General features: G+C 42.4%; 1 protein-coding gene across 1 annotated transcript in view; it reads right to left on the bottom strand.

Annotated features, from left to right (window-relative positions):
* The window catches only part of arhgef2a (Rho guanine nucleotide exchange factor (GEF) 2a), a 96,102-nt gene extending 90,543 nt beyond the window's left edge, over positions 1 to 5,559 (bottom strand). The window contains 1 exon segment of the mRNA XM_034094323.2: positions 5,345 to 5,559. Within this exon segment, the coding sequence (XP_033950214.1) occupies positions 5,345 to 5,407 (63 nt within the window). The 5' untranslated portion in view covers positions 5,408 to 5,559.
* Positions 5,560 to 13,455: the final 7,896 nt, after the last annotated feature.

The raw sequence follows: 13,455 nt of genomic DNA on the forward strand, positions 1-13,455 counted from the left end.
CACATTTATGACACACAACGTGTAAAATGTGCACATTGTGTGTTAGGGGCATGTAACACATTTTGTGTGTAAAAATGATTTACACATAAATAAACACAACACGTGTTGTCCCTGAGCACACTCTGTGTGTTGAAATTCAACACATGTTGTGTCATATTTGACACATCCCTTCTAAGAGTGTACAGCAGACAGTAGCTAGCAATTTTCGACAGATACAGCCCACTCAAAAATATATTGTTTTATATAAAATACATTTTTATATATATATATATATTAGCTGTACACTTTACGAATATAATAGTTTTTATGGACAATTTTACCATTTAATCTCGTCCAACTGATTTTGCTGCCGTCTCTCCTCGGCTCTTGGTAGTTCAGGCATTTATCAAACCTGGCAACTCCGGGTTTCCTTGCAGCTGTCAATCAAAGTCTAGTGGCTCCGCCCCAAAGTGCCAGAAACTTTTCACGCGCGCGTAGACAGACTCCGCGAGGCTGACACTCCCGCGAGCAAGCAAGAAGGCTGTCTCTCTCGCTCGCGAGCGCAGAGCCGCGGGGGTTTAATCTGCGCTCGAGGGTCATTTTATGCGCGTGTAAAAGCACATTTCCCGCTCGTGAGTAGCTTGTTTTACGCGCTAGAATATTGACCCAAATCTGACTCCATAGACAAGTCATCAAAGATAAGGGCATGCACAGTACACCTCTTACTGGAAATGTACATCATATGGCCATCTTGTTGGAAGAGAATTAGGCAGCCTCAGCTCTGTACAGGAAGGGTTACTACAGAGACTGGCAAGCAAAGACAGTCACATGGAAGGTCGTGATGAGAGGAGCAGCACTGAGAACACAGAAGCTGAAGCAGGAGAGAGAAGCTTTGCTGAGAGAAGGGACCACCAGAGAGGGGCTGCCCTGAGAGAGCAAACCACCCCCACAAGCAGGTCCAGACTCAGACCAACAGACCCCAGCCTGAACCACAGCCCTCCACCTCCACTGAGACAAGGCCACAACAAAAAGCTTCATTACCACCCACCCCCTTCACCACAAGACATCTGGAGACAATATAACTCCCAGTGATGCTGACACTGTTACACTTAGACCTGAATGGGAAATCTGGAAATGAGAACCAGCTGTTCCCTTCAAAAAGTCAGTAAATGTCGGTGTCCCAAGACTGACAATGCCCTCCAGCCAGAGTCAACCCTAGGCCAGCTTAGCCACCACTATATCATACACACTGGTACGCCGCCCTCCATCCCCTCCACGGCACGGCAGCCACCCCAGGGTCAGAGTACCAGAGACAGAGAACCCTCACACCACCTCCTACTGGTCCAGTCCTACAGCCCCAGGAAGTTCAGAACCAGCAGAACTGAGAGAAAAGCATACAGCTGTTGCTTAAATTACTACAATCAATAATAGAACCTTCTGATTTATGGAAGCAAAGTGTGGACCCGCAAACAAAACTAAACGTTTATAAATAAGAAAAGCAGCTAATTGAAAATGCTCACAATTACTTTTGTAAAATCATCCTAGACAAAAACAGACAACACCTGCAGAGCTGAATCCAGCCAATATCCATTCTAATAAAAAATCCAAAGATAATCAATAAAATATTGGATACATCTCAAATAAAGCAACCCCCACTCTTTCCATCACAAGGCCCCGCAGTACCAAGAGATGAGCAGAGACAAAAGTCCCCCACCTGATCCTTTTTACCCTAAGACACTTTGTCCACGAACCAGCTCAAGCTGTTTTCTGAGACCCGACCCATCAAAGTAAACACGTAATGTTATTTGGCCCTATCTGAACTATCTACCATGTATGATGTTTAACACAGAAAAACATGGCTGCCAAAAGAGAAGTGACTGTGCCAACAATGTGGAGCAACTGCTGTAGAGAAGAGCAGCACTTCCTCACACAATGCCCAACATGTTCTCTAAAAGAAATCCACTATTTAGTCAGAACATGAAAAACTAAAAATAGTGCTGGGGGAGAAGGAGGAAGGAAAGCTGCATTCAGGCGTTGCAGTTTGTCTGTACAACATGAGGGAACCAAACCGGCATGCTCAATCTACACCAGGCCCAGTGGCGGCTGGTGCAGGGGGGGCTCTACCAAAATGTAAGCAAACTTATACACAAACTCAAAACATGTCATATTACAACTCAGGGCTAGCTCAAAGGCACACAGCACGTGATACAGTCTATTATTTGAGTGTTTTTGTCGGCCTCCTTAGTATGCTTACTGATCCCTATCCTGTATCCTCACTGGACCGCTGTGTTTACTTTCCTAAACATGGCTAGTCGCAGAGCACCATCCATGTGGACTCTATTTGTTCATGCTTTTTAGTTGTTTCTGATATGTGCTTTAAGTCACTCACATCTGTCTGGATCCATGCTGGGTCTGGTCTATAGACTGGTCTGATCCTGACGTTTGAAAAGGGAGGCAGGGAAGCTAAATATTGCCCTGGTGTTGCTACAGTTAGCCTTCTTGCTAAACCAGCTCCTTGAAAAAGAGCACGTATACTGCCTCCCTCTGTCCTTGACTCCTGCCTGTCCGGCTGATCAGGTCCGAGCTATGTTACTCTCAGCTTTCCCTCCGGTGTCCTCCTCTCAAAGGCCGTTTCTTTAAGTGATGAAACATACTTTTCCTTCTCCATATTCGCTATCTAGTTTTGTTCACACTCCGTCTCCGTCTAACTCTCTCTCACTCAAACGTCAATCACTCACTCTGGCGCTCCTGCTGCCCCCTAGTGGTGTCAACAGCTGCTTTGGGCGCAGTTTGGTGCGCCCCGAGCTGCTCCCATCTGTTGCATTGAGGAGGTGCGGACTGCGCATGCACCACTTATAACGAGAGTCAATAGAGTGGTGCCGTGACGAGTCCTAAAACCAGGAAGTCAGCATTTCACCACTTCCTGTCCCCTCGTCTCAGAGCCAATGGGATTTCTCCATAGGATTTTGGGAAATAGCTGGAACTAAGGTCTGTGGTTGAGACGCATTGAAGAGACGGATCACGTTTTGTTCTACGACATTAAATCCATCAGCTGTGACCCCACTGGTGATTTCTGAAGAGTTGACGTGTCTGCGAAACGATGGTTGTTACCAAGTGGCTGAATAGGACTACAGAAACTGTCGAGGACGTTGTACGTCATTACGCCGAACACGTAAACACTCCTCTAAGTTTGTTTCTGTTCTGCTTGAAAGCAAGTCCCTGCCTCCTGCAGACTGTTCAAACAAATGCTCCAACTCGTACAATTTTGAATCCGTATTTTTTAATATGGATCTTAAATTGGCGTGACGTTGAAGTCGTGCTGCTGTACTCGGCTGTAGGCTCTTTAGCATAACGTTAGCATTTTGCTTCTGGCGATTAGATTTATGATTAGAAAATTATAAAAGTAGGGTAGACATGTGGAGATTATCCGGCTGAACAAAACATGCATTTATCCTATGGAGAAATCTCATTGCTTTTTTGTTGAGGGAATTTATGCGCAGCTTACTTCCGGGTAAATACGTCATCACTGCACCACTCTATGGGTAAAGATTGCTGCGCCCCAAGCAGGAAACATATCTTATCAGTAACTTGTAACAATTTTTTTAGATATTTTATCGTAGATTATACATTTATCTGACACCAACTATATAATATGTGCCTTGTTCATTAAAAAAAAAGGTAAACAAAAAAGATGTTTTAATGAGAATCTAGAATGTGGGAAAAGGTGGGGCGGTGCCCCTAGCACCCCTATGGGCCATCCGCCACTGACCAGGCCTCTCTCTTCTTTTATTTGTATGTATTTTGGTATACTATCAACAATATCACTTTATCCTGCAACATTATCAATAACTCCCCATGTGATTCCTTTGGTTCTTCTCCCTTTTTTTTAAGGAAATCATGTTAGTTAGGTTCTGTTCAAAATGTTGAAAGGGCATATTAGAAAAACATATGTAAGATGTCGTAGTTGTCATTTTTCATACAAAAAGCAATGGGATTTTTCCATGTGGCACACAGATGTTTATGATACTTATAATAATTTAAGCATAACTGCAATAACCAGAAGTAAAACAAAAAAGGTAATATTAGGCTATAAATAAAGTTTGGCGGTCGCATGACTTTACATCACCACCGCTAAGCTAAAGGTGGCTAATGTTTGGCATGATGACATTTAGTTTCTGTAGTCATGTTGTTAGCAACTGTCTTTTTTAAGACATGTAGAAGCTTCGGACATTCCCCAGTGGAGTATTTACTGATCTATTTAATGTCGTAGAAGAAAATGTGAAAATCTCATTAGCATGTTTTAGACCTCATTTCAGGCATCCAACCAAGTTCTCAAAAAGATATTGACTTTGAAACAAGGGAACCCAAAAGTGCTGAAATGCCAACTAATTTCCCAGTTTATGACTCATTCCTGCACCACTCTATGGCCGAATCCAGAGTTATTTTACCTCCTCCATTCATTTGACTGATCCGAGATGTCGGCCCTGACATAGTAGTCGCTGGGATCCAGAGGATGGGGAAGATTCCTGGAAGATCTGGGAATTTCCGTTCTCGAGAGTCAGGTCATTTTGGCTTCATGCGCCACTGATCAACTTTCATAGTAATGAATGGGGCCCTGCCTCCAATGTTTTGTCCAGTTCCTTCCATGCATCCATGGTAGCTCACAAGAACTGCAAATTGTGTGACATTAGTGAATCTGGCTGATCCCATGAAAAAGCGTTTTACCTGAACCTCTCCTGTGTGCACCTTTCTAATGAGAACGACTAACTGAGCCTGCAAGACTGGTGCCTTAGTACATTTAGTCCTAGATATATTTTTTTATATATTTATTTACAGAGATTATTCAGGCCTACAATATTCTCAAATAAAGCAGTAATATCTCACACACACCCACTGCCATTTCTATGGCAACAGTTGCTATAGTCAAATCTCAAGTGAGCAAGCACACTGTGTTCAAGCAAACATACATACAGACCACCACCTACATTCACAAATACAAAGAGGCTTATCCTGCAGATCTGGATGAGAATGGCACCCCCCTATAACAGGGCCCATGGCCTGAGAGGCCCGTGCTCCTGAATCATCTAACAGGCCCCGTGTCAAATTAGGAAATATTTCATGGGTTGGAGTGCAAAAACAGGCAATGACACATGATGAAGAAAGAGGAGGGAAGTGACAAACACAGAGACAGGAAATGACTACTAAATTATACATGATATCATTTGGTGGAAATCTTCACTTAACTTTTGTTTTCCCTGTCGTAAACATACATTGTGTGGTTGGCAGGACCGGAAGTCAGTTAGATGCCAGCGCGTGATAGTCTTTTTTGTTGTTACTCCTAATGATGAACATAATGCCAACTCACCCGCAGGTTGATCTCCTTCACCCTCTCTTGCCGCAGCTTCGACAGGTTGGCAACTCTGGACATCGTGACAGTCAGACAATCAAATATCCAATATTAACGTGTGTATGCTTCTCTATTTAATCCTCTATCCCTTCCAAAGAGAAAATCAAAAAAGTATTCTTCCCTCACTGGCCAACTGCAATGTGCTTCTGCTTCTAGTGAAGTGGCTGTTCCTGTGAGAAATCTGACTTCTGAATCATCACCGCCCACACACACACACACACACACACACACACACACACACACACACACACACACACACACACACACACACACACACACACACACACACACACACACACACACACACACACACACACACACACACACACACACACACACACACACACACACACACACACACACACACACACACACACACACACACACACACACACACACACACACACACACACACACACACACACACACACACACAGTATTCAGCTGTTAATGCCTGGTATAGACTATCCTTTGCTACTGCCCGATATGAAACCCTTTACACAATGGTAACATTAAAGCGGTTTACACTGAGGAAAGAACTAAAGTGTTATTATTTATGCTGATAAAGGCTTTTTTGGCCTATCTGTTGGCCTATCACTACACTACCCAGAATCCCCAGCTATCGTTTGGACTACACCATGTGCTCTGTTTGACAAACCCCGTTTAATTTTCACCATTCATTCCAATGGCTGGCGTCTATAGGCGCATTCACACTGCGGTACTTTTCCCACAAAGGTTCATGCGAACTCTTTAGTTCGCATGAACTAAGTACAGACCGCGTTCACGCCGGAAAAAGTCCCCTGGGGTGGATTAGGCAAAGAAGCCGCTGACGCCACTTCTTCTTCTTCTGCTTTGGGTTTACTGGCAGGCCGCAAACCACTTCACGGCGTATACTGCCGCCCAAAGTCCCCGGCCGGAAGTCCCCGGAGTTGGGGACTGGCTTCAGTAGAAGCTGCTGGGACTCCCAGCAGCTTCTACTGAAGCCTTCCGAGTAAATCGCCAGAACGCCGACACCTCCTCATCTCCACCGCTCCCATGTTTTATTTTGTGTTGCCATAAGTTAGTCTCTCTGCGTTTCTGCGCTGGGATAATGCTAATGCTAATAATGCTAATGCGAGGATAATAAAATGGCGGCTTCACAAAACTTTTTGGGAGTTTTACGGGGCGTGGTTTGCAATCCGCCCAGCCAATCAGAAATATAGCTCTTTTCTCACAAAAGAGCCGCTCGAAAGTCCCTGCTCTCTAGAGCCGCTTTCACACCGCAGGATTTGCGGTACTTTAGTGCCGGCACTAAAGTACCACTAAAGTACCACGGCACTAAATCCGCCAGGGGGCTAGTGCCAATCGCATTCACACCGCAGTACTTTCCCTGAGGCACGATTACGCTGACGTCACTTCGTCTTCTTCTTCTCTGGGTTTACTGGCAGGCCGCAAAACCACTTCACGGCGAGTACAACAAAAAAACGAGAGAAGAAGAACTACACGGGGGGGGTATAAAGCCCATCCGCTGTATGAGGCGTTTGTTTACTTTCCGACCTCAGACATGATGGAGTTCATAAGGGTAATTTACAAATAAAATACCCCATTATAACAATGGACTTTATCTTTATGTATTTATTATATATTGCCCCCTCAAGCTGATTTTGGAAAAGGACATCAACCCTTGTTTGGTGTTTTTCCCTTATTTATCTAAAACAAATGACATGATCAATTACTTGTGTTTATGTGTGTAAAACTTGTGTTTCTGATCAATTCAACCACCGACACCTGTCTGCTCTCACATTCTTCTATTCTGCAAATTTGGGGTGGGACACAATAAATAAAGCTTCGCCAGTTTGTTTGTTTTATTGCACAGTCAAGACATAACAATAACGGCATCATGCTGTTCCAGGTGTGTCGTATGCATGTAAATTGAAGTTAAATAACAGTGTGAAATGTAAAATAAAGTGTAAGTAGTTTCAAAACAATGTAACAGTGGCAATATATATAGCAGCAGACACGCCTTAGTGCAAGTTAGGTGTCAGTATTAAAAAACAGTGGCAATATGTATATATATAATAACAATAGAAAATCGTTACCACTCTTATTATTGTGGTCTTTAATTTTGTTATAGTCCTGCCTGAGTTTCTTTATTTTTACCCGGCATCCGTGTGCACTGTGCACGATTCCCAGCTCAAGTAGCGAACATCGCTCAAAACATTTGGAGTTGGGAACTGCTTTCTGTAGAAGCTGCTGCATCACGTCCTTGGAGTAAATTGCCAGAAGCGCCGACACTTCCTCATCATTCCACCGCTCCGGTGTTGTAGTACGTGTGGTCATAACTGCTTTAAAGTACAAAAAAACCACTCGCTCAGGTGTGGATGTGGTTTTGTAGCGAGGAAAAAAATGGCTGCCTAACAAAACAAATTCAGAGTCTAACGGGGCGTGGTTTGCAATTCGCCCAGCCAATAGAAATAGAATAGAAATTGGTACTCTTTTGTCACCAGGTTCGTACCACCTCTCTAGCAGGGACTAAAAAGTACCAAAAGAGTTCCCGGCACTGAGTAGTCCCGGCGGTGTGAACGCGACATTATTGGTACTAATGGAACTAAAGAACTAAAGTACCAGGGAAAGTCCTGCGGTGTGAACGCGGCTTATGACTTTCGAGGGGGTAAAAAGGTTCGCATGAACACATTTTTAGTACCGGCTCTTTTTGGTGTGAACGCGATCATGAACTAATGGCGCATTTCCACTGCAGCGGGTAGCCCCGTTTAAGCGTCCTTAACCGTCCTCAAGCGGCCAGGCCAGTTTTTGGTGGCATTTCCATATAGCCTAGTACCGGCTAGCGGGTACTTTTTCCCTCTTTTTCCGGCCCCATAAAATCGTGGTTCTATCGGACCAGGCCAGGGCTGTGACGTCAACACTCGACTGCTGATTGGTCAGAGAGAATCGTCACAAGATCGCGCGCGAGATCATCCCTAGCGTCGCATATAGATCTAGAAGCAAGCTTGCAGCATTTTGTAAACGGAGGAGCTACAAAAAAGGCAACGTCGAAGAAAAGCACACCGTGGTCGACCGAGGAGGTGACGACGTTCCTTAATCTCATTGGGGATGATAAAATCCAGCGTGAGCTCGACGGAACAACGCGAAATGTGAAAGTGTTCCAGGATGTCTCTGCACAGATGTCCGAACGCGGATTTTCGAGGACTTTCCTGCGATGTAGGGAAAACGGCAACGGCTTTACTGGAGTCCCTGCAAGGTACGCTCACTTCTAACAAAGAAGTCTCTTTTATCCTTACATTAATGTTCGACAACCCATGCTTTTATGGAGCCCCGAAGAGCTACATAGCTAGCTAAGGCAGATAGCCTAGGCAGATAGCCTTAGCTAGAGCTATTGTTTGCTAACACCATATGTGCCATTGTTTACGTTCAGTTTTTCTTTTCTATAGTTGTTGTTGCTATTTAGTATTGTGCTGCAGTAGTTTGTGGAATTAACAAGTCATTTTGCTGTTCTAGATGATTACATTGGGACTTGTGAGGAGGAACATTCCCGAACAACGGGTGATGGCAGTGTTCCGTCCACATCGTCATCGAATCCAGAACGGACCCCAGCCGAAGAATCGACACCAACTCAACCACCAACACCAAGTGCCATCACGACACCGCAGCGTGTGGTTCTAGGTAAGAAATAGAAATGGCAAAACGACTGGAATTGTGTTTTGTTTTTTTAAACCTTGGATCATCCATCGTCAGTAATTAAAATAAGCTATATCACTGTGTGGAAATGCTCTGTTACAAGTAAAGTCTTAGCTAGTAAGCAGCTAGTACAGTTGTGTGTGACATCCTATCATATACATATATTTATATTCATTATCAACAGGCTGGACATAATGTAATTCACTTTCACAATCATTGTAAACATCTAGGGCCAGAACTTTCTTTAGTTCACCTTACTGTTGTTCTGTTTATACATGTTATTCTTATATCCTTGTGTGACCTGTACCCGTCCTGTGTTTTTTCCTTATTGCTAATTATTATCTTATTGTCACCCAGGCAAGAGGAAACGAGGAGGAGAGGATCGGGCCCAGCAGGAACGGCACCATGACTGGGCAGCCGACTGGCCCGTCTCCTCCGTGATACTTAAAAAAACCGTAATAGTTATTGTATATATTATATATTTTATCTAGTTAATTTTTAAATGCAACATTTGTACTTCCTTGTTTATTTATTTTCTTAAAAATGTTCATTTTATATTTACAAATCCATGTATATTTATGCTGGCTGCAATACAGTTTTACATTTTTTATTTGTATTGTTTAATGGCATGCCTTTTTGATACAACATTGTTTTTGTGTTTTTATACTGCCATCAATAAAGTACTTCTTTGACTTATCTTATCTCTTGTTGATAATGAATGGCACCCAACAGAAAAAAATCAGATTCACATAATCTTGATTTAGAGAAGATATAAACATACATGAATATTTAAAGCAATAACAAACACCATCAGTTAGGAAAAAAAACCTTACTTTTAAGAGATTTAAAGCAATACATTGAGTTTGCTAGCTTGAGGTCCTCCTCTAAAACATTATTACATGTTTATTTTGTAATAGTATTAAGAATACATGATAAATATATAATACATGTAGAAATTGCTCAATTGTAATACCCTCGTTCTACTAGACTCAAACACATTCCTTATATATTTAAAAGACGAGAGAACAAAAGAAACCTATAACCCATTCAAGCAAGCTTTTAACATGTCTAGAAGAAAGATTGAGGTTATATTTTAATATATTATTTTATATTGTGGATACTTTAGCCTCCATCCATGTTTACAATTTTCCACACTATTTTACACTTGCATTTATGAATATAGTGTTGCCGTGTTTTACACTTTAGTATTTATGTTTATAGTTAGCTTTGATATTTGCTTAATTGATTAGAAAGATTTTCTTTTCATGATCTGATATTTCCTCAAATGTTATTATGGGGCAGTACTTACTGGTGCTTGAATTTCAAATATTCAATTCAGATAATATTTGTTTAAAACATTTGACAAACACATGTATATGAAAAAAAGGATTTATTTATGTTCAATACAATTAATACAATACAATGCTTGCTGTGATCACTTTCCTTCTTGCTGTGATAACAAGCCACACACCAAGAAACAAGTAAACGATCGCTTCCACATCCTCCATTGTTGTGTGTGTTTTGTGAGTTGTGTCGCATTGAAGATGACGCCACTGCAGTTTTACCCAGCGTCGCTCCGACCAAAAAGCTGATCGCCCCGCCTACACTGCGTTGCTACCCCAGGTCCTAAACTGTAATGGAAATGCGCCACGGCCTCGGCCGGCCAGCGAGGCAGCCCGAGGCCTGAGCGAGGACGCTTAAATGGGGCTACCCCGTTGCAGTGGAAATGCGCCATAAGTTCCCATCAACCTTTGTGGGAAAAGTACCGCAGTGTGAATGCGCCTCATGTCACGTGATCTTCAAATTTCTCCCTGCAGAAAAAAAAAACATGGCTGAACTTCGTTTTATTCTCGGTGGAAAATGCCTATTTTAAAGTTAGTTTGGCCATTAAAATGCGTTTTGATGTCATTTGATGCGAGAAATATGAGTTGTTATTTCAGATTATGTGTGCAGTGGATGCACATGATCTTTAGTTTGCTAGTTATTACGAAGATTACTTCAGGAAATCGCGACGTTTTCATTGTTACCAAGGTGGTTGCTAGGGACGCTGCTATCGATATTATAGAGAGGCGAAGTCACGCCCTTCTACTTCCGGTCCATGGGACCCCGGAAGCGAAAAATTATACATTGAATTCAATGCGAAAACGTATCTTTTGATCCCGTTGGAATTGTGCCACGAATCAATCTTCAACAATCATTTCCATGTAAAAAAAAGTCACAGTTTGTCGTAAAACTGTGACTATGAAAAAAAATATACGCAACTAGAAAGACTACAAATCCCATTCTGGGTCGCGTAAGTGATGTCATAGGCGATAATGCTCCAAGACTGGTTGCGACTCGCAATTAAAGCAAAGAAGAAGAAGAAGATCTCATAACTGATTTATTCCCTCCAATAAATATAAGAGATTGCTCCAATAAATTCACTTTTATAAGATGCCTGTGTGCTTTGTACCAGGTTGGAATCACAAAAGTGATCATACCACTTGCTCGTTCTATCGCTTCCCGTCTGATGAAAGGACCAGGAGTCGTTGGACCAAACCAGAGCCATATAATAGAAGAGTTACGACAACGGAAGTCCAAAAACGGTTATCGTCACGTGGTTCATGTAGACGAGGATCGTTCCCCGGAAGTTCATGGCGGGCAATGTGAATGCATTGATAACAGGAGATATATCTACGATTGTTGGTAATTATTAGTGAATAAAGGTATTGATTTGCAATATTTATACAACAAATCGATATGTGTATGTATTTACATCAATATGTTTTAAAAAATAAAATAGAATTTGCTAATATTAAGTGATAATATTAGGATTAGTGTGAACAACTAGTTTACATGTTAGGCTAACAGTGCCTTGGTTAAAGAGCCTGTTGCTGTTTATTATAGCTTTACATTCTTTCAAACCAATATTATCTTCTTAAACTTGTATGGTAGTCAGGAGCATCACTTTCTAATGTGTATTGATACATTTAGAGGGAGGGGATCTAAAGTAATGCTTTAAAATTCAGATTAGACTAATTTCTACCATTTTCTTAAATTCATGATAGTTTCAGTAATCCCATGGTAATTGAGGACACAAGTTATCTAAATGACTAATGTCATCTTTATGGCTTTCAGAAAGGACAGGAGACCGACAGGTAACTATCAAAGGATGAGCAGCAGCAGCAGCAGCATGATGATGATGATGATGATGATGATGATGATGATGATGATGATGATGATGTTAAATGTGTTGTTTTAGGAACATCCATTGCAAATACATGGAATTCAATAAACATTGAATAGCATATCATGCAGTTTGTCGGTGCCTTTTCCTCCGTGTTGTCCTGGTTTGCTGTGCTGCCTCCTAGTCGCCACCATGGTTTGCTGTGCTGCCTGGGGATGCTCAAATCGCTCAGAGAAAGGAGTACAAATGTACGGCTTCCCCACTGACACAGAGCGGAGGAAAAAATGGCTGGCTCAAGTCAGCAGGAGCAATTTCACGACCAACAGCAACAAAATATGTGATGTAATTATATACAAACACTGCATTTGCACTTTTTCACAAAACGAAACGATTTGTTTAAAGCTGCTGTGTGGACGTACCGTAACAGCCCCTAAACACGGCGGCGTGCGTTGCCGCTTGGCGGTGGGCGTGTCTCGAGCTTGGGGAGTTAACGCAAGCAACGCGACCAACAACCAATCACATGAATGTCCCGCCCCGGACATACAAAGCAAAAAAGCCCGGTTCTTCTATCCACTCTAGCCAAAATGGATGCCGGTTTGGTAGCAAGGGTGGCATTGGTATATGCATTGTATCTCGGGAGGCGATGTTGTGTGCGTCTCTGTTGGGTACATCCGATACTCCGAAAACGTCTGCAACGGGGAGAATACCACGTTCTGGTCCAAGAGCTCCGCCTGGATGACGTACTGTTTCACCAGTACTTCAGAATGAGCAAAGGCCATTTCGACGAGTTGCTCGGCAAAGTGGGTCCACTGATAACAAAGGCGGACACCAACATGCGTTTGTCAATCGGACCCGCCGAGCGACTCGCCATCTGCCTACGGTATGTTTAGTGTATTTCTACTTCTTTAATCTGACTCTGTATAGAAAGAGAGAGTGCATGCCATTGACGAATGAAGTCTGTGATTTATTTCAGATGGAGCAAGAATTGAAATTGAGCAATCTCATTCCTCTGCATGTTTTTAAAGCTAGGCAAAATGAAATGCTTGCTGATACAATGGGCACTTGTAAATGTCTATAACTATGTATCCTGTAAATATAATGTATAATGTCCTTTATTGTTTTATGTTTCATGTGGAATCTATATGCTGCAGGTCTCCCTTGAAAAAGAGATCTATGATCTCAATGGGACCAATCTGAATAAATAAAGGTTTGAAATTTGATAACATTA

Source organism: Pseudochaenichthys georgianus, chromosome 11, assembly GCF_902827115.2.
Source record: "Pseudochaenichthys georgianus chromosome 11, fPseGeo1.2, whole genome shotgun sequence".
Taxonomy (NCBI): domain Eukaryota; kingdom Metazoa; phylum Chordata; class Actinopteri; order Perciformes; family Channichthyidae; genus Pseudochaenichthys; species Pseudochaenichthys georgianus.